Genomic DNA, 22106 nt, shown 5'->3' with positions numbered 1-22106 from the left:
CAAACAGAAAGTTAGAGCGATGCATGAGAGGATTCACTCCCAACACGTATCACACAGGAAAACATTACAGCAAGATTTAAATGTTGTTGCAGCAGAGTCGTTTGCGGGTGGAGAGTGTGAAGGTCAAAGCTAAATGTCTCGCTGTTTGATGTGCCTCAAGGCTGTGAAAAGTTTGTTTGTTTGTGAAGCAGGTATAGAGAAGAGGATTTAGATGAGTTTGACCCAAACTTGCTCGTTGCTTCGATGATTGCTCTACGTTTAAATAATTATACCACACGTATCTTAGTCAGTATGTTATCAGGAGCTTTTTAACCCTTAAAGACCTAGACCATTTTTTGGGGTGCCAGACTCTCCTGTATTTATTTTGTTTTTCTAACCTACTGAAGCACTCAGCATCAAGTGCCATACAATCATTTTATTCAGGAGAACCGTATCTTTCACTGTGCTGCATTTAAAGTATCAGTTTTACATTTGTTTTGTCTGATAATGGATGAAAATACGGACATTTTTTTAAAAACGTCTGGAAATTTAGGCCATTTTTTACTGTGAACTGGGACAAAGCATCAGGAAGTTTTGTTAGAAAGTTGTAGTTAGGTGTTTTAGACTTCCAAATGAATTTTTGTCACTATCAAACCTTTATTAAGCAAGTTACAGCCATTTATTATAGTATATCTTGGGCGTTTTTTTAGTGGAAAAAGCAGGTGTATTCTTATGTATCATTTACTGACCTGATAGATATGTCCAAAAAAGGTCTGAGAGTAAACAGGTCAGTCTAGACCTGCCTGTGTTGTAATGTTATATATATTGTGACATTGGCAGTCAGATTATTTGTTTTGTGATGTTAAATGTTGTAAGTAGATTTGTGTCCCTGCTGTAAAGCCGTGGTGGACCTCAGGAAGAGAAGCTCCTGCACTGTGACAGCTAACAGGAATCCAAAACCCTTGAAAACTGGAAATCAAAATTTTTAAGGGATGCACATCTGATGTCATCCCTTGTAAGTCCGAGGTGATGAATTTCAGACGCTGACAATGATGTGGCAGTTTGAAAATAAGCTTCCCATCTGTGTTTTTGTTATTCTAGAGGAGTGTTTGTCCATGAATCTGTTTGTCTGAGGTAATCACTGGTCGGCAACAAGAAAGAAAAGAGTTGAAGCCACATTGTTCCTCATCATGAATTAATCAAATGTTTTCTTTCTTGCATGCGTCAAGGCCTCATGTCTCTGGATGAACAATGGTGTAAGCATCTTCCTGTTTAGTCTTTTAATAAATCATTACCTCTCCCGTTGTCTTCGGCTCACTTGAAAAAATCCTTTACACAAATAAAAAAAAACCAGAGTTTTTTGGGTTTCCTTTCAAAAGTGCGGCTGCACATATCTCCCAGTGGGCATGTTAATATGCTAATGAGAAGGGTTTATTTCTGTATGTGGACACATTTATGTTGTTTTTTGTAATATGGAGCAGTGCCTGATTTTCTACTAATGCCTTATAATCTTCTAAAATGTCATCTCCTAATTTTTGTTATCATATTCACAGACATTTTATGAAGTTTGTTTAAGAAGCCAGTGACAGCTTTGAAGGCTCTTCTCGCCACGCGATGTCTATTTACATGTGAATATGTGAGCAGGACCATTATGAATGTCCTCAAATCAGATTTATCCAGTAAAAATACCCTCTTTCCAAATCATTAAAAAATGGCAACAAGCTGTGTTTTTTTTTTCTCACACAAAAAATAGCTGAAATATGGCATGTGAGAAATGTGCAAGGTGGCCGTCTTACAGAAGGTGTAGAGGTGGGATAAATTTAATTACAGCTTCAAATATTCATTTGGCAAATATATCAAGGTTGGAAACACAGGCCCAGAAATGGCAAGCCAGTCTGGCAGGCGCTCACAATAGCGGATGGCAAATGACAGTAATCCATGAAAAGAGACCAGACATTTATAGAATTTATAGAGAAGGACTCGCCATCCAGATCTCTGATGTTTGTGGGATTTGCTCATTGGCATGTTAAACATAGGGAAATATATAAAATAAACCTAACCTGTTTTTCTGCCCACTTCTTTAGTTGCTAAATTGATTTGGGTTAATTATTGAAACACATGCGAGACACATTTTGCAACAACTTACCTGAGTTTTTCCTCTCTTGATCAAAATGAATATATGATCAAGTTCATATTTGTTCTATTCGTGTGTTGTCTGCTGAGATCATTTGGATCTGAATGTATAGAAAGCTGAATGTAAATTACAGTTTTTTATACCCGTGCTTCAAAGAGTGGTAGGTAATTACAGTTGAGACAAAAAAACGAGCCATCTTGTCTGTGTCTCTTTTGTTCTGAGGCCTCAGATGGTCACTCAACACATTCGCAGTAGCAGGAAACGCAACACGTGGGCCTCGCTGCTCTCTGATCTAACACGCTCGCTGTCTCGTCTCCAGCTGTGCAACGATTGTAGCGGCAGCGCCAGCGAGGCAGCAGGCACAGGTGAAGGTACACCGAGGCACTTCCTCTTCCTGTGACAGCGAGTGAAGGCGCCCTACTTTGCATCTGTTATCGCGCTTTGCCCCTGCGTAGGGTTGATTTAATCAGCGTGTTTGAAGGGAGGGGGAGGAGGAAGGAGAGAGCCTGCCTCACCTTCCACCTTCCAGAGACTGGGACTGGAGGAGAGCACGGGGGCGTTAAGTGGTTCTCCGAAGACCACACAGTCACAGAGAGTCCCGGCACCGATGCCAAACAGCTCCCTGACACCGTCCCCTCCTCCCACTGACAACCAGATTAGAGCAAATCAAACCTCACCCACCTCTCTTCCACCTCCAGGGGGCTCCCTCTGTGGCGCCACTTCGAGGAAGGAATGACTCTCTGGAGGAGAACGCCGGCGTCAGCTGGTGCTCAGGTGCTGGCCTGGATCAGCTCTATTAACAGACGGGTGCAAAACAATTAATTCAGACGTGGAACCTCAAACTGACCTAAATTAAAAAGCCACATGTTATTTACAGTTCACATCTTTCCTGTATGCTTCTTTGTCACATCATATTATAGGGCACAAAGAGACTGCAGAGCTCCAATGGTTGTTTCATTTTAAAGATACAGTTTGTTTTTGGGATAGTTTTTGCTGACTCATGTTGGACAATAAGAAACAGACTTTCAGGTAAACTCACTGCAGAGTTCACGTTACATTATGTGTAAAAAAAATGAGCATTTATGGGAGCGTGACACACAGGAGGGTACGTGTTATTTTGTGATGATCAGAGACTGTAGAAAACCTGAATGCAGTCTCAGAGATGCCAACTACTGGTTTCTAAAGACGCATTATCAAATATAGCAGTCGCCATATTGGAAATGCTGTCCCCAAGTAACTTTCAGCCAAGCTAGAAACCAGCTCAGAGATAAAGCAGTGGTCATAGCCTTACCGTGTGGCAAACAACTACAACACTCTCACCTGTCAGTCATATTATTCAGGCTCTTATTCCTAATTATGCATGACTCTTAGCCTTAATATCTTCAAAACGTAAGAGCTTTAACAAGAATTTACCAAAATTGTTACCAATAAAGAATGAAATATGGAGACTCATGTTGTCACAATATCATACATTTGAACTTAAATACGTTACTAGTAGAAATCAAATGTTGTCAATAGCTTTTCTGATACAAAAACAACAAAAAATGAGGTTATTCTTTGCCAGCTGGGTCAGTGCTACAACATCCATTTCCAGTGTTGCAATGCTATCCAACAGCTAGCTAAATTATTGCTCTCTGAGTTCGAGCATTGTCTTTACCGTATTACTGCTGCAGAGGTGACCTGAAGGAGACCTATATACTTGGGCGTTGGAGCCAAAAGTGAACTTTTATGTCTGGTTCATCACACATGAAAACTATTATCTTTGGTACGCAAGCTAAAAATGATCATCTTTTAATACTATTGCACGGGAAAAATAATGGCTTACATGTTGTTTGAAAGCATGTGGTAGTGAAAAGTACCAAAGTATGGGATAACAACCTAAGTTCAGACTAAAATTATTGTATTTACTGGTCTGTAAACATGTTTAATACTGTTGTAAAATTCAGCATTCAATCTTTTTGGTCAGCTTTTGGAGTGAGCCCCAAGTGGACAATCAATGAACTGCAGCTGTTTGCTCTTCAGCACAGGCCCCTCATTTTTCAACACCATAGGTTGTGGCTTGGTGTTGACAGAAATACAATTAAGGACTAAGAAGGAGAATTGGGTCATTATGAGACTGTCTTCCCAATCATGACCTTCATAATTAACTCAGGAGTGCCGGTTTGGCTCAGCAGTTGATTCGGAGGCACCATGTACGGAGGCCATGGTCCTTGAAATGGGCAGCCCAGGTTTGATTCCATTCCACTGCCTTTATCATACATCATTCACCTCTACTCTAACCATTATCCATTCTAATGTGTTTTTCTAAACTTAAAAAAAACAAAAATTTAAGGGAAACGTCAGCTCAGATAGATGGTCATCAAAACTTTGTTCTCTAAGGAAAAGAGGAAAAAGTTTGTTTCCTTTTTTCAGCCAATTAAAAAACCAGCAGTGTTTCAAAGTGTTACCATGTACAGCTAGACTCAGAACTAAGCAACTGTTTTCTTATTCCTTGTATAAAATGTCTTATGTGACTTGATATAAACCACATTCATCTGGCAAGTCCTGAAAAAATATAGATTTTAAGATATTACAAGCCAAAAAGACGGCATAAATTTATTGTAATGAGTAAAAATAAATCTGCCAATGGAATAGGAAAGTTGTTGACTTGTGAAGTATCTTGAATTAAGACGTTATTCTTATTTCAAGAAACTTGCTGGTGATTTCAAACAATTCAGGTCTTATTTTTTAGCTTGTAATATCTTAAAATAAAACATTTTTTTCTGAACTTGTCAGGTGAATGTGACTTATAACAAGTCAAACACTGAGTTTTGAGTTAACTAAGCTTTAATCCCATCAAAGTCGTCATTTTAACTTCAACCACCATCTTTTTCTCAGCTGAGTAAGTTTTTGCACCAACCAAACCATAACTACAGTTCCATCTACAGCATCGCAGCAGATTTATCCTTAAATTGCAACTGGTAACAGCTTTTGTAAACGCAAACAAATCAAGTCCTCATTCCGGGTTTGGGCGTCAGATCAGAAAACACCCCCGTGTGTCGTTCCAGAGGGCACGGATAGACAATGTACTTTAATTAAAGGGGCCTTTTTTAGTGAGCATCGTCGCTGAGTGACACCTACGAATACCAGAACGTCATCAGCAAAAAACATTTAGGAAAGGATGTAAAGTGTAAGATGTGATGGTTTGATTGACAACTACCTGGTGCATCAAGGATCCACTGAACACCAAAGTAAGGAAGCAGAAAAGTGGGAAATGTTTGAAGACACACGTTCTGTTTCAAGATTGATCGACTCGTGAGTCGTCAAACAAGCTTCTGCTCCAGCTGAACTTTCCTGATGAACACCTACAGGTACTTGGGCGTCACCTAGTCTGCATACATTAACAGAGGGAGATGTAGCGGCCCAACACGCCTCTAGAGTCAAAGACGCGTAAGAACTTAAAGACAGAAATGAAGCCAAACCTTCAAAGAAGCTCCAAACGGTCCATGTGGAGGTATGGGAGATGCTGGGAGCGGGACGGGCGGGGTAGAGGAGGTGGTGGTAGGGTGCTAATCGGGGAGGGATGGATGGATGTAGGAGGAGGAGGAGGAGGAAGGGAGGGAGGGTTTTGATAAAGCCTGATCTGTGCCACAGGGCATTTACGGCTGTTGGGGAGGCAGGGGGACGGGATAGGGGGAAACGGGTGGGAGGAGGCATTGTCTGCTGTGTCCGCGCGTTTATAGGATTGAGCTCAAGTTTCCTTTGTGTTTCCATTTTGTTGAGGGATTATGTTCTTTGAGAGAGTTGTGCGAGCAGGCAGGCACACAGAGTGGAGGCGGAGAGAGAGAGAGAGAGAGAGAGAGGGAGAAGATGGGTGAGGAGAGGGGGGGAGGGCAGAAGGAGGGGAGGGGAGGATGTCTTTGTTCAGAGCGTTGATCATGAACAAGACAGATAGCAGAGTGTGTGTGTCTGCACGAGTGTGAGTGTATGTGTGTGTGTCGGGGAGAGCGAGAGCAGGCAAAGCAAGATGTCAGGACATGTAACCAGCCATGTAACAATTTAAAATCAATTTGCCTCCCAAGAAGGAATTGCTCTGCGAGACATTTCTCCCTCCGAGCGTTTACAGGACTTTCATTCTATCCAAATAGATATCAATTACATAATCGCTTTTCTTCTCTCCGCGTGGACTGCAAAGTTTGTCACACAGAGCTGAGGCGTAATTGTCCCTGCCGCATAATGTTTTGTGATTGCGGGTGACATTTGCAGTGTCATTGATCAAACAGGGCACAGTGAGAATGAAGACGCAGAAAGCTCCTCTGTCTGAGTCGAGGAGGTGCTGAGGGTGGAGGTGTTGGGGGTGAGAGACTTCACGTGAATTCTTGTGAATTGTCGTCTGAAGCAACAGTTTCATGTTTTTAAGCCGCCTACTTCCCCCTCGTACGTGAGCCACAAGTCACATCCAAAACCAGTTTTCTCTCATTAATTGATTTGTGATGGATGAAAGTCTGCGCCTCTTCTGGTTCATTAAAGATTCAAACAAGAAAAAAAGTCACTGGAAGTCTTCACTGGTGATAATCTGAGCTCTGAAAGTTTTCCAACTCCTCTCATTTAAAAAAATAAGCCCGGTGTCTTTACCTTGTTCCAGCCCCACTGGGTAACCACGCACCATTGTGTTTTCCTCAACTTGTTAAAACACCACATGGTGCATTTGCATAGGATAACCAACATATAGCAAATCATTTGCATGCCTGAAAGTGCACTTGAGTAACCGTAATTACACGTGACACCAATTACTCTGTTACTTTGTATTAAATTATAATGGAAAATTCCACTAGAGAATTGGAGCCTAATTGCATCTTAATTTGCATAATTTTGCATATTAATCACATCTCAGATGAATAATAAATTTAAGCAGATTTTTTAATTTATGCACAGATACAAAAACAAGTTGAAAAATAATTTGTGAGTGAGAAAAAAATCAGGAACTATTACTTAGAGCATTTGTGCTAATTTCTCTCATTACGCACGCTTAAGTCAAAGATATCTGTACTCTTGATCAACAAGCTCCGCTTTTTAAATCGAGAGTTAGTCGATTCTTCAACACAGAGGAAAAAAAAACACAAAGAAGAGAAACAGAAATTTTGGAAATATCTATGCACCAATTTTACATAAAAACTTTGTGCCTCCATTTAAAGCTCCCTCTCTCTTCCTCTCTCTCTCTTTTGCAGACGCCAAATGAATTCCACAATGATAATTCAAATCACTTTCTGCATTTCCCTTTTCTCTCTCCTTTTTTTTTTTCTGGTCAACACCTGTGCCTGCTATTGTGTGTGGCTTCCTGCCAGCACACACAAAATCCAATACCTGTAGCCCAGATTAAATTCATATTTACAAAAACAACATTTTCCCAGGTTTAACATGCCATCCTCTTCCAGAGGAAAGTTGACCAAGTTCTTTTAAAAGCACATAATAAGGAAAGACAAACATACTGTGAAAGTGAAATCTGCTTTTTTTGAGACTATTGCCGCTTCACTTTTCAGTATTTTAGGGAGACTCAGAGTTTGAATTAGAATTTAAAATGTGCTTACGTACAAACAAAACATTTTTCTTCATGTAAAAGTTCAGAATGAGGTTTAATATTTTGTGATTTTGTAACATTAAAACAAATAAATGACTTTCATGATTCTGGGTCGTGACCAATTTAACAAACTTACCAATTTTTGAAACAACATTCATAAAAATTCATATTAAAAACAGTGAAATGAACAATTTCTGATTCAAATATCACTTATTTTATCACTTAATAATTAGAAGCTTTTAATTTAACTCTCAAACTGTCTTTATTGGAAGCAGGAAACTGGGATTTGAAAAGCTTTGACATGTGAAGTGTCACGCAACTGCCCTTTCAATTGACTGCGCCACATTGGGTTTACAGATGCATGCCATGGACACCACTCAGCTGTTCAATTGGGGGGGATTTAGAGGGCATTGTATAATTAAAATAATGTGTTACTAAGAATTTTAACATGTGAATAAAATCAAAAACAGCAGATATTGTGTATTTTATGATAAATAGGAGGATATATTCACTCCAGTTATTATTTTGTAACGCTGAAGCACTTTCCTTCTTTGTGCTCTTCTTGAATGTCTGTTTTATTTTGCCCCCTCACAATGTGCCTATGTGAGATATTTATATCACTGCATAGAAAACAAATCTACAACGTGACATATTTGCATTTTCAGATATTTAAATTACTCTTTTAAATCAGAAAATGTTAAATGAGTTATTCTGGATTGACACGTCTTTATGATGAAGCTGTCACATCATTACTGATAAACCAGACTCCATATTTAACCCCTGACTCTAGCAGTGACCTGCCTCAAACACTCTCTGGAGGTTTGTTCAACCTCGACATCTTCATCTCTGTCAGCGGATGTAACACGGGGAGAGGTTCAGCTGTGGACAACAGTGCCTTTCAGTGGTTCAACGGAGGAACCAGCTGAGTGAGGCGACGGGCTGAGGTGCTGCAGCTCACACAGCGTCTCCATCACTCTGAATCACAGTCATAAATAAGTCTGTTAACAGCCGAGGTGTCTGGTGAACAGAGGGTCAAAGCATGCAGACAGAGTTTTCATCAAGGATCATTAATTTCCTCTCTTTGTGCCACACCTTCAAATCTGTGCATTTTATTCATTACACCTTCAGTGCTGTCACATTTATTTATTAGGACTTTCTTCTAATTTTTAATCTAAAAATGGTCAAACTGCTACTTCCAAGAACTCCTAACAATGTACAGATAATAATTTATTGGAAGACACTTAATCCCTTAATTTAATTTCATCTAACAGAACTATTTTACCTGACTGTACTCACAGTTACAGATATTTTTTAACATTTTGTTGAATGTGATCTTCAGGGTGTTAAAAAGTCCAACTTTATGGAAACATGGAGCAACATGAAAGGTGACTTTTGTGGTCTCAGGTCAAAAAAGCCACAATCTTTGATCCAGGAAGGTAGTTTTCACTTATTTTCTTTAACCCTCCTGTTAAGTTGCGGGTCAAATTGACCCTTTTTAAAGTCTATTTTAGGAAATATATGCCTTCCAAACCAGCTAAATGCAGCATAAGAATCTGGGCAGCATGGGACAGAAGAGGTGTCATGTTAGTTTATCAACATCACTTCATGAAAACAAAAAAACAAAAATCTATGTCATGTTGAAATATTGTATTTATATTAAGGGCTTTCCAGTGTACATTAAAAAAAAGTTTTAACATTAATTTTAATGGAAAAGAGTGAGTTATCCTCATTGAACCATGATCTGTGAGACTTAAAGAACACCAAAGGACTAAATCTTGATTTAAATGGTTAGTAATGGAGTTAAAAATTAGATTTAAAAAAATGTGTGTTGGGATTTTTTGGGGTTCTGACACTTTTGGATAATTGAATATGCCCCGGGTCAAACTGACCCAGGAACATTATTGCTGTTCCAGAGAAACAAACATAACAGGAGGGTTAAGAGTAATAAATTAAATCACGTTCATATGTAGTCAAGTGTGAAGCCAGATCACCCCTAATACACCCCATAACTCAACATCACTGCACTTGCTTTTAAATTGCTTTTCAGTGGTTCACTGCTGTCATATTTTTGTATTGTATTGTTCTGTCTCTAGGTTTCTCTGTATGTCATCTCTGTTTTTTGTTTTGTCTTTTATTTATTGTCATGCCACCTGTGTTGCCTTCTCGCCCAGGTCGTTATTAGAAATGAGAATTGGTTCTCAATTAACTCACCTGGTTAAATAAAGGTTAAATAAATAAATAAAATAACATAAAATTTTGATTCACCAGTCCTTGGGGCACATCCTTCTGTGTGCCCCCCCCATGAACAGATCCATACCATCCCTGCTCTGTCTGTCACACTCCATTATCTCATCCCGAACTCTCTCTCTTGACTGCTACTGGCATCATAATGCATAATATACTGTATTATATAATTATCTTGCTATATCATATTGTTATATTACATTATTATTCTAGCTACAACTCATGGTCATATTACATACCATATTATTTTTATTTATTGCTTAATTTGTCATTACCAACCATAATCACACCATGTCAACCTGTCACTACTGAAATTTAGTTTTAATACTGCCTGTAATTACTTCTATTTAATTTAAATTCCATTTGTATTGTTATTTTTACTTATTTTATTTTATTTTATTTTAATTTTTACTTATTGAAACTTCTTCTTGATTGTACTTATGTCTGGGTTGCTGTAACAACTGAATTCCCCCCCCGGGGATCAATAAAGTAATATCTTATCTTATCTTATCTTATTTTACTCTCAGTTCTGTCTTTCTTCTCTTCATACTTATTACTCCCTACCTTCACCTTCTCCTCTCCTCCCTCTCCTCCCTCCATCCTGGTTAACCATCTTCATTACTGTGTGTTGCCCTGGACTCTAAGTCTTCTTCGCTTGTGTGTTTATCAGTAGATTCTGCAGCAATTAATCCCATCCAGCGCGGACTCGTTAATATTCTGCTCCACTCGACTCGCAGATGTAAAAAGCATTCTCAACTGACACACATAATTACTATGATACATCCCGGAAAGGTTTCCGTGTCTGAGCGCAATTCCAAATAAGCAGGCGCTGCGCTGCTAATTATTGATAAATAAAATTAGTTGGTGGAGAACTTCAGGTGGGCGGGGCCGCGCGCGCAGGTGTGTGCAGCGCGCGGAGGAGGAGGAGGAGGAGGAGAGGGGAGCGGCGGGAAACGGCGCTGACCTGTAATCACCGAGAACAGCGGGGACTTAATGATGTTTTGGTCTGCTGATCAAATTTCACATTTTCGAACAATCATTCTGGGCACCTGCGCAGAAAACAAAGCCTGGGCGGGAGCTGCTGGCCCGTTGGAACAACTGGTGGCGTGTGTGTGTGCGCACGTGTGTGTGTGCGCGCACGTGTGTGTGTGAGCGCCCCTGCAAACACTTTCAACTTTAAGCGTGTTCTATTGTGTTAATAATAGGCCCACATGCAAACACACACACACTCAAAAGTTCTCTACTTTCAGACACTCAAGAGGCTTTCACACACTTAGAAGACGTGAGGTGGATAAATGGATATTTAGCTCCCTCTACTGGATCCAATCAGCACACTCACTCTGCTGCATTCAAGTGCTCCTTGGAACTTTTACTTCCGCAACCACTTTACACAACAAAACCCTGTCCATTTAAAGCTTTGTGTTATTTTATACCTACAGTTGGCTTTATCAAGGAGAATAGTGAATGTGTGAATGTATGAAAGTAAATTAAGCATATAACTTATTGAAATGGAGACACCCTTGTGCATTGCCTTACACTGCTTGGCAGTACCTGCACCCAAATTGAATTGAGGCACTTTGTTAATCTTACTGATCTTGTTTCCTCTTGTCTAGATCTTTGCTTGTGTTCTTGTTCTCGTATGTATGTCGCCTTGGATAAAAGCGTCTGCTAAATGACATTGTAACAAATGTGTTCTCAAATGGATGAACTAACACTATGCGGCCTAAGTACATGTCATACCGGTGTAGCTTTTCTGTCCTGCAGCATAAAACTTCAAGCAGAAGTCATCCTATTTGAGTTTACAGCCTGATTTGCTGTGACTTATCTGTTAGTACCTGCAAATGTACTGATTAGAAAACTTTACCTCCATACTTGATTTCTCTGTCTAGTTTCCATCTTTGACAGAAAAAGCTCATGCAAGGAGTAGCAGAGGTCTTTGCAATGATTTCCATTCATGAAATTAAATGAAATACTTGAAACAAAAGTAGGTGACAATGAAGAAGTCAGAAGCAGAAGTCATCCTATGTGAGTCTACAGCCTGATTTGCTGTGACTTGCCTATTTGTGCCTGCAAATAAAGCTGTGTACTGATTAGAAAACTTTACCTCCATACTTACTAGTTTCAACTTTAAAAGAAAAAGCTCATGCAAGGAGTAGCAGAGGTCTTTGCAATGATGTCCATTCATAGAATTAAATGAAATACTTGAAACAAGAGTAGGTGACAATGAAGAAGTCAGAAGCAGAAGTCATCCTATTTGAGTCCACAGCCTGATTTACTGTGACTTATCAGTTTGTACCTGCAAATAAAGCGGTGTACTGATTAGAAAACTTTACCTCCAGCTCCAAACTTAATTTGTAGCACATGTCCTGATTTCTCTGTCTACTGTAGTTTCCATCTTTGACAGAAAAGGCTCATGCAAGTAGTAGCAGAGGTCTTTGCATTGATGTCAGAGCATAAGATTAAATGAAATACTTGAAATAAGAGTAGGTGACAATTAAAAACAGCAGCTTGAAAGGCCGCACTGCTGGAAGGAGTGGAAGATAAAAGTGCCTACCTTTTTACATAATATAGTTGACTTATCTGCTTGTGCCTGCATATAAAGCTGTGTACTGATGTGAAAACTTTCCCTCCATACTTCATTGGTAGCACATCTCCTGATATCTCTGTCTAGCTTCTATCTTTGACAGAAAAAGCTCGTGCACAGAGTAGCAGAGGTCTTTGCAATGATGTCCATTCATAACATTAAATGAAATACTTGAAACAAGAGTAGATGACTACCTCTGCAACTCACCACTGCACTTTATCATATTATTTTAGCCTTTACATATTAGTCAAGCTTATTTGTTGTTTCTTTGTATTTATAGCTAAGGTTATTGTTATTATATTTTTTATTTTATTTTTTGTTGTAGGTCTTATACTTATTCTTATTCCTATGCCTTGTACAAAGAGAGCACAGTTTACTAAAGTCAAATTCCTTGTGTGTTCAAGCATACTTGGCGAATAAAGCTGATTCTGATTCTGATGAAGAAGTCAGAAGCAGAAGTCATCCTATGGGAGTCTACAGCCTGCTTTGCTGTGACTTATCTGTTGTACCTGCAAATAAAGCTGTGTACTGATGTGAAAACCTTCCCTCCATACTTCATTGGTAGCACATCTCCTGATATCTCTGTCTAGCTTCTATCTTTGACAGAAAAAGCTCATGTAAGGAGTAGCAGAGGTCTTTGCAATGATGTCCATTCATAGAATTAAATGAAATACTTGAAACAAGAGTAGGTGACAATGAAGAAGTCAGAAGCAGAAGTCATCCTATGTGAGTCTACAGCCTGCTTTGCTGTGACTTATCTGTTGTACCTGCAAATAAAGCTGTGTACTGATGTGAAAACTTTACCTCCATACTTAATTTGTAGCACATCTCTTAATTCCTCTCTGTCTAGTTTCCATCTTTGACAGAAAAAGCTCATGCAAGGAGTAGCAGGTCTTTGCAATGATGGCCATTCATGAAATTAAATGAAATACTTGAAACAAGAGTAGGTGACAATGAAGAAGTCAGAAGTAGAAGTAATCCTATTTGACAGCCTGATTTGCAGACGTATCTGCTTGTACCTGCAAATAAAGCTGTGAACTGATTAGAAAACTTTACCTCCATACTTGATTTCTCTGTCTAGTTTCCATCTTTGACAGAAAACGTTCATGCAAAGAGAAGCAGAGGTCTTTGCAATGATGTCAGAGCATAAAATTAAGTGAAATACTTGACATAAGAGTAGGTAACAATTAAAAACAGCAGCATGAAAGGCCACACTACTGGAAGGAGTGGAAGATGAAGTCGGTGTCAGGAAAGCAGGGAAAGTTCTTCAGACAACTCTTATTTCCAACTGTACCTGAAGGCCGCAGTCATGTGTGTTTACGTTGAGCACGATGAGGATTATGGGTAAAGCATGGGGTGAATTGCATAAGGTTACCAAAGGCAACAGTGATAATGGTGGCTGTTTCAGCCCCGGTCCGTGATTCTGAAGCCGCCGGTGAAGCCTCTCTGCTCTGATGCAGCGGATCACCAGCCTCGCTGCATGCCGGGAGCTCAGCGGCCTCGCTGCTTGCTCCCCCGGGCTCTGCGCCTGGAAGAGGGGCCCGACCTGCAGCAGGCAGCCGGTCCTGAACCGGCAGAGGACGGGTGTGTGTGTGCGTCTCACACGCCCTTTCACAGGGGAGCCTGGAGCTCAGGGCCGGAGGCTGTGCAGGGGCAGGAGGGTCGTGTTCGCCGGTCAGAAACACAGACTGTTCTGCTCTCAGCTTGGAGCCGAGGGGCCTCCGGAGGGACAACCCACTATCTCTGTGGTCGGCATCCCGGACCCCCTTACATGGATCCGGTGCAGAGTCATCATCTATCTCATCGACCTGTACTTTCAGTTAGACATCAACTCTGCAGAGTTTGACAGAGGAGTGAAGCAGGTAACATATCTATCAACAGGCCTTAAATAAAGTACCTCTAATCTCATGCACAACACATCTACTCTCTCACGCTCCTTCTGTAATCCTCTGGATGGATGGATGTGACATGAGGGTCTAACAAATCAACAGAGGTTTCTTAAGATCAAAACTCATTTAGGAGGGGTCAGAAGCCAGAGAACATAAGATAACCCAAATACCTCTTCTCCTGACCTGACTGTATATTCAACATCTGTTTTATATTATTACTATATTTATATTGTCTTGTATTCATATTTTCTACCTGTTTTTATTTCATTTGTATTTATAACATGCACCTTCAGGAGCAGAACTTCTAATTTCATTGTGCACCTGACAATGACAAATAAAGGCTATTCTATAAGATAAGATAAGAGATAAGATATTCTTTATTGATTCCCCATTGGAGGAAATTATTTTGTTCCAGCAGCTTACAACACGAGACAGGGGAATACAACAGTGTACTTACATAGTTAAAAATATAATAACAATAATAATAGTAATGATAAAGTAGAATCAAATATAACAGATATATACACTATGTACATTTCTATCTTATGACTATATAGTGAGGTAAGTTATTCAGAAGATAAAAAATAGCACCAGGTTTAACTTTCTAACTTTAACATGTTGAAGTTTTCAAATTAAAACTTTACAACTACACCTGTTTTTATTAAAGAGAGAAAAATAACTCAAAGTGTTGTGATAATTGTCACAACAGCAATTGTTAGTCATTTATTAACCTTTATTTAACCAGATAAAAACCCATTGAGATCATTGAGGCTCTCTTTCAGAAGGGGGACCTGGCCAAGAGGTCAGCAGCACGTCATAAAAACAGTTACACGAAAATGACAGTACAAGTTAAAACATACAACTTATAGATGCATAGTGTTTTACAATAGGAATAAGAAGTGTGGAGGCTGTAACAAAACAACAAACAATCATTTAAGGTTTAAAACACAGGCACTGTTCAGTGCTCTCACGCTGTCTGTCCCTCAGGATAGAACGGAAGGCTCCAAGTGTAATAAGTTCAGGGTTTCAGTTTAGTCTGTAGAGCGTTCCATGCCATGGGGGTAGCAAGGCTGAAAGCTCTTTTTCCAAATTCAGTCCTTACCCGAGGAACAGATAAAAGAAGAGTAGTGCAAGAACGCAAGGTATAGGAACTGATTTCCTCTGCAATAAAGCGCACACATAGTGAGGAATCAAGCCTAAAAGAGCCTTATAAATTAGGGTCAGCCAGTGTTTGTATCTGCGTGCACTCAGAGAAGGAAAATTTGAAGTCATAAATTTAAAGGTCCTGTGGGAAGTTTTTAGCTGATGCCTGTTTGTGACCTAACAAAGAAAACAGGACGATCAGTGAGAAGAGAGACTACTTCAACTTATCTTAATGTATAAAACCACTGATAGGGCTTTTTAAAAACACATATCAATTTAAAGATAATGATGACTGATAAATGTGACTGTTTAAAGAAAGCAGGAAGACACTCACACCACTCATGAAACCTGTAGTATAAAATCAGGGAGGACCACTTCATCCAGAGGAGGGTGGCAAAACAGACACAAACCCAAAGTTCCTCAAGGGAGCTTTAACATCATCATATTAAACACATTCAAACAAATAAGTCCAGGTGAGAGGTGGGGTTTTTTTTACCCTAAAGCTACTTAAATGCACTTTGATGTGACATTATGTAGAGGAGATATTTATGTAACACCCGGATTGATGCTGCATTCACATGCTCCTCTGATGGTCCTGTGTTGAGAAGCTGTGTGGCCCACTCAGGTGTGTTCACAGGCTGAAAACAAACTGAGGCCACAAAGAGGACGAGCATTATCCTCTGTGACGCAGGAGAATAATCACTGTGTTGTTTCTCTTCCATCTCAGGCTTTGGTCCATGTCTCCAACATGATGTCCCGTGGCAGTTACCACGGGCTGGTGGGGCTAGTCTCCGAAGAGGTAACAATTCATGCACAAACTATACATGTACACCCAAACTTATATATTACCCAAATTAAGAATGAATAGATTTGAATCTTTCCTCCAGGCACTACGGTCATTTTAGAAAATCAGTGTGCAACAGTGATGTGATAGAGTGTTCAGAAACACAGATTCACATTCATCACAAGGGTCTAATACTTAACAGTTAAACAGTTTCGATGTGATGATCTCTGTTTGTTGTTTCAGATGATAGAGTACATTAAGAAGTGGGGCAGTTCTCTCACAGAGGCTCAGAAGCAGCAGCTGGCCGTCACCATGGATGATATTATATTTGTGCTGCCAGAAGACGTGTCGGTCGTCTTTGATACTCACGGTGAGTTTCTCTCTTCAAGAATCAGAATCAGAAATACTTTATTTATCACAAGGAGGGAAATTCGGTATAGTCATTGTGCATCACATGAACGGACTGATAACTGAATTAATAATCTCAAGACATGAGCTGCAGGAAGCATTCTTTCAGGGTCACAGGTCATCAGGCGAGGTCTTTCACAACTTGAGCCGACAGGTTAAACAGCTCTGCTGCCACGTTAGACTATGCCTCCTGAAATGGATACTTCAAGTCAAACATCATGAAACTGTCCCTGCTCTGAAGACTTCAGACTCATATCCACAGTTTTAGCGCAGGGACCTCATTTTCAAGGTCTTTGAACATGCTCTCCTTTTGGTTCCACGTGTTACTGAAGGGATCCCCTCTGAACTTTCAGGTCTTGAGATCATTCTTACAGTAGAAGTAGAAGGAAGTCTGGCCTTGGCAGCTACTTCAACTGTGGCACTAATCAGGGTTTTATCATTGCACTTGTAAAAGAGATCAGGGGAGGATCACCTCTGAAGGACTTTAAAACTGCTAGCTCTAAGTTTGATTCTAAGGTGTGCTACTTTATGTGTATATAAACCTCATTTCATGTTAATAATGGGAGGGACTTCAGGTGCAGGCCATCCCTGAATAGGAAGCAGCATTTTCTGCTCAACCTCTTGAGAGTGAGTGGAAATATGATTATACGTTTTTTGAACCAGACTGTAAACAAAGATCGTCTTTTTTGAATTGGTGTGTATGTGGTTTCCGGTGTTTCTGCAGCCAGCCTCAAGTGGACGCTTGATGAACTGCATTTTATAACACTTTCACATGGGAACACAAATTTTGAGACCAGAGGTTACCGCTTGCACTCCTCTCAGCCTCATCCTGCTGCCTTAAAAGTTAACAGTCAAACATGTCCCTCATCTAGACATATTCCTGATGGTCTTGCTTGTTCTTGTAGGTTATAAAGAGGCACAAATATTAGTTTCAGCCTGTTTCACAACTAGCTAAAATGTCCTCATAGAAGCTTTAAATATCTGGTTAACACAAAGCAGTATTTGAGATCTTGATGGTACAATCATTTTGGAAGAACTTCTATTGGCAATACCCCGCCACTGAAAAAGGAAGGTGTAAAAGAACCCTCTATAACTGTCTTTGTTTCTAATTCCTCCACTTGACCCTCTCTTGTATTTGTCTTTATCCTGCAGGTAGAAAGTTCTGCTACGTCACGATGAGGTTTTGGTTTCTGTCAGCACACGAAGGTCCTGAAGACCCCGAGGGCACGAGGATCTTCAAAGTGTCCTCGAGTGAAGACGGCAGTCCACAGAAGAAAATAGTCACAGCAGTCTATGAGTAAGCACTCCACTCATCATCTGCAAACATTGCAAACATGCCATGCATCCAAAAGTGTGGATTACAATCAAATCTTCCCTCATTCTGCTGCGACATATTCAAATCTATTTCATGCAATGTGTGCTGACTTTCTTCTTAAAACTCATTTTTGATCATTAATTTGCTCAGCTGTTGTGTGCCAGAATCTGTGTTTGGTTTATTTCCCCATATAGAGCATGCTGAACCACAATCAGAAAGGTACAAATATTTACTCAGACAGATAATTATATGTTGGCAGAAGCTCAAAGTTACCTGCAGGCTTCCCAACATATGGCTCTTCTGTTTTCGTTGGATGGAGCCGAGAGCTGAGAGTGGCAAGTTAAATGTTTTTCCATCATATATGTGGAAAGGATTTAGGGGAATATTCTGGAGTGTCTTATGTGGGTGGATGAGAGTTCAGCTAATATTTGATGCTTCAATGTGGGGAAACAGTGAGTGTGACATAGATTCACTGGAGGGGGGGCTAGTACACACTTTAAAGTTGCAAATATTGATGGAAGCATTTAATGAAGGGAAGAAAATAAAAGCTAAACAAGAGAAAGTTATGAAGAAGAAGACATGAATGCAATCCATCTTAGTAGGTTGGATCTACTTCAGTTTTGTATTTATTTCAATGCAAACATATCTGAACTTCATTGTGTCATAAAGACTTAATGTTTCTATAGCACTTAGTTGAATCTATCAATTATCATCCTGCTCGCTCAAAGAAATCTGAACTACTTTAAAAACACCAAAGGGAACCACAACAAGTTTTGGCGTTCAAAGACTACACAGATGTCTGTCTCAAAATCAAGCGGCAACCTCTGGCCACGAGAATTGAGTCCAATGCAGAAGTGTTAAAAACTGCAGTTCATCGAGTGTCCACTTGAGGCTGGCTCCGGAAATACCGGAAACCACATACACACCAATTCAAAATGGCCAATCTTTGCAGCATAAATAAACATGTTTACAGCCTGGTACAAATACCAAGTGTAGTCTGGATAGCTCATTTCTCTATTGGCACACACTGTACAGGGGGTGAATTTTTTCATAACACTGCAATTTTGAAGATATTAAGATTACCAGTTTTCCATTATGAGAGGCACAGCTGACTTTATTGACAGGCGGGAACACTGTAGCTGTTGGCGAGGAGGCTCAAAGCCCGCCTCTTTACATCACACTCACTCGACAGAATTTAGATTGAGTTCAACATTTCCAATATGGCTCCCACTGACGATCTGCTTGAAAACAGCGCTTCAGAAACAGATAGGTGACGTCACGGATACTACATCCATTATTTATACAGTCTATACTCAAAATGTAATATCTAAAGCTCTCATGGTTTGCACATCTCACATGTTATATGATATTTCACTGAGACAAGCCTGGGTGCACTGCAAATTGCATGAAAACACGAAGGAATGATGCAAGAAGAGAAGCAAGACTACAGCTAGGCCTTTCTTCCCAAAAAATCACGAGCAGCATTAAAGATAAAGAGATGAATAATCCACTGTTGTTGGAGTTAAGACTCCACCCAATTATATATTTTTGCCCCATTTCTTTGGCATGTCATTGGATCAAATGTCAAGACTGCTGCCATTGTCTTTGAAAATAAACTTCAAACCACTGGAACACCCAATATTTAGTCCTCTAAACATGTTGTGTGCTGGTTATCGAAAGGCTCACCTCTTATATCACACCTTTAAAGATTCACAAATCAACTTTGGGCACAGGATCAACCACCACTCTGCCTGTGATCTGAGGTTTTGTTGGTACTCATAAAACTGTTGAGTAATGAGGTGGTGGTTTAGCTCAATGGTTATATCACACACTCGTGTTCTCTCTTCCCAGTTTCCTTCTCTAAAAAGATGACTAGGGGGATGGAAAAGCAGAGCTAGAGAATGAATGTTGATAGGTAGAGTTTCTTTCCCAAGGAGGTCCATATCATGAAATCTTGTACAAGTGCAATAACAGACAAGCTGTCTCCCTCTATCTTGTTTTGAAGCTTTATTTATGCCAACTGGATGCATCCATTTCTGAGTCTTTAGAAAAACTGCTTCCCATACAGCATATGCAAAAACAAAAGTCCAATCATAACATGTTGTCTTTCCATTCTTGATTACTGTCAGACATCGGGAAACAGACTCTCATCCTGTGATACAGCAAACAAAACTATTTGTCCTTGGTGTTTATGTTTCTCACCGCTGTTCTCAGCAGTGCCAGTACTCTGTCTCGTGTACCTGGTGCCAGATATGCAAGCATTATAGTGGCTGTTTGCTGAAATGTCTTATTAAGTCTGAACAGTGAGGAAAAAGGAATGCAACAGTCAGCCAATTCATCACTCGAGAAGCTTCATGAACTTGGCAATGTGAAGTATTCTGTTCCTGAACTGGACCTCTGACTCCCTGTGCAAAAAGGGAATGGAGTAAAAGTGCTGCTGTCACAAAAAGGGGCAAAATCCCCCTTCCAGTTCATGTAACCAGTCAAAGCCCCTTTCCCTTTCCCAACAGTAATCCAGTTTGTCGCAGGACTACATGCTGAGGCTGTTGTACCTAATGCTCAGTTATCTAGTTAGCCAGATTCTCCTTCTATTGTCTCAGGTCTTATAACTCCCTCTGGGAAAGCCTATTAAACTTCAAATGTTATCCCAAGAGCTAGCAAACAGTCGGATAGGATAAGGAAGGCATTTCAATCCTTTCCTCATTGTTTTCAAGGTGAGCAGAACTTCACTTGATTTGGTCAGTTTGCGTTTTCCTGCAGGACTCTGATTCTGCATGTGCCACTAAATCAAACTAAGAATGCTCTTCTGAAATGTTGAATAGTGGAGAGTCAGAGCATGCATGATTTACTGCAGTCAGGAGGCGGGTCATAATAGACATGTTAACCTTCAGCTCCTTTTAAATACGTCCGCTTGATGTCTTCCAGATTCCACAGAGAGCTGACAACGGGGGCCTCTTCTGATTGGACGGTCACCACAATTTGGCACTGGCACTGGAAAATGGCTGAGTGATATGACTCTTAAACTCAAAGGCCAGTCGTCAGTCACCAGGACACACCATGGGAGTCCTGATTGGCTGAAACTGGACCACAGATTGACTCTCCATAATGACCAGATGAAACGGGACCCAGAGCCATACCACTGAAGCTGTTCAGACACCCCAAGACCTCAAAGAACTCTTCTTTTACTTGAATGTGTCTAGACCCTGAGATGCCTTGAACATCCCGCTCCAGGGATTTCACTGTTACACAGCATACTATACAAGTCCTCTGATTCAATGTAGAACTCATTCCGGTTTCATTAGCTCAGACACATCTGATGCAAAAGTGTCTTTTTGTGAAAATATCTGTTGAATGTGAAGCCAAATACTCATCACTCCATGTAGGCCCAGGTACTATATTTTTACCAGAGCTTTCAGCCACACATCAGTCTTTACTCTGCAAATGGAGATGGCATGTTTGCCATCACTATGTCTACTGAAGGAAATTTATTCAGGTGACCACAAGTGCTTGAATATGGGCACAGTTGCAACATGAGCAAAGTAGCTTTGCTGTAGCTCAAGTGATCACATATAAGCTATCTGTATGAAAACCATGATCATTTCATCCAATGAGGCAGAGAGACCATGACATGCAGTTTGAAGTTCCAGTAAAAGCTAGTACTGGAACTTTTTAGTTTAAAAAAACACACTGTTGCCAAGCTCAAGAAGGAACTCACTTATCTCCATTCTGTTTGTTAAAGTCAATGTTGCATCAATAAACTGTTTGATCCTCACATCGAAGTTGACCAAACTGATTCTTCCTTAATCTGATCTACAGGAAACCAAATTTGCCCTAAAAGCTGCATTTTAATGGGCCTAGTCTCAGAACCAATCAGCAAGCATCATCTGATGACAAGAGGTGATGTATGCCTCTGGGAATAGGTGCCAACTTTTCAGTAATTCTAGTGTAGCCAGTGGTTATGAATACAGCTGGCCAAGACATCTTTTTCTGTGCTGCCATTACTTAGTCCATTACATCCCCCAGGGTTGCACCTGTCTGTTTCAAGGTCTCAGTTCAACAGCACATGCAG

At 40.2% G+C, this 22106-nt stretch overlaps 1 protein-coding gene across 1 annotated transcript; it reads left to right on the top strand.

Annotated features, from left to right (window-relative positions):
* Positions 1-13803: 13803 nt before the first annotated feature.
* Positions 13804-21811, top strand: si:dkey-82o10.4 (uncharacterized protein LOC797793 homolog). Its single transcript, XM_034698453.1, has 5 exons — positions 13804-14360; positions 16258-16329; positions 16558-16684; positions 17875-18019; positions 20963-21811. The coding sequence occupies exons 1-5, from the start codon at positions 13953-13955 to the stop codon at positions 21045-21047; spliced, it is 837 nt and encodes a 278-aa protein (XP_034554344.1). The 5' UTR covers positions 13804-13952; the 3' UTR covers positions 21048-21811.
* Positions 21812-22106: the final 295 nt, after the last annotated feature.

This window comes from Notolabrus celidotus, chromosome 12 (genome assembly GCF_009762535.1).
Source record: "Notolabrus celidotus isolate fNotCel1 chromosome 12, fNotCel1.pri, whole genome shotgun sequence".
In the NCBI taxonomy this organism is placed as follows: Eukaryota; Metazoa; Chordata; class Actinopteri; order Labriformes; family Labridae; genus Notolabrus; species Notolabrus celidotus.
The sequence above is the reverse complement of the archived record's forward strand: the minus strand, read 5'-3'. Positions and strand labels throughout refer to the sequence as shown.

What these genes read in the sequence shown, in the direction of transcription:
- si:dkey-82o10.4 (XM_034698453.1), top strand. Translation starts at nt 13,953, where the DNA reads ATGCAGCGGATCACCAGCCTCGCTGCATGCCGGGAGCTCAGCGGCCTC. An exon ending in TGGGGCTAGTCTCCGAAGAG is followed by an intron (nt 16,330 to 16,557) that starts GTAACAATTCAT and finishes TTGTTGTTTCAG; the next exon opens with ATGATAGAGTACATTAAGAA. An exon ending in GGTCGTCTTTGATACTCACG is followed by an intron (nt 16,685 to 17,874) that starts GTGAGTTTCTCT and finishes TTTATCCTGCAG; the next exon opens with GTAGAAAGTTCTGCTACGTC.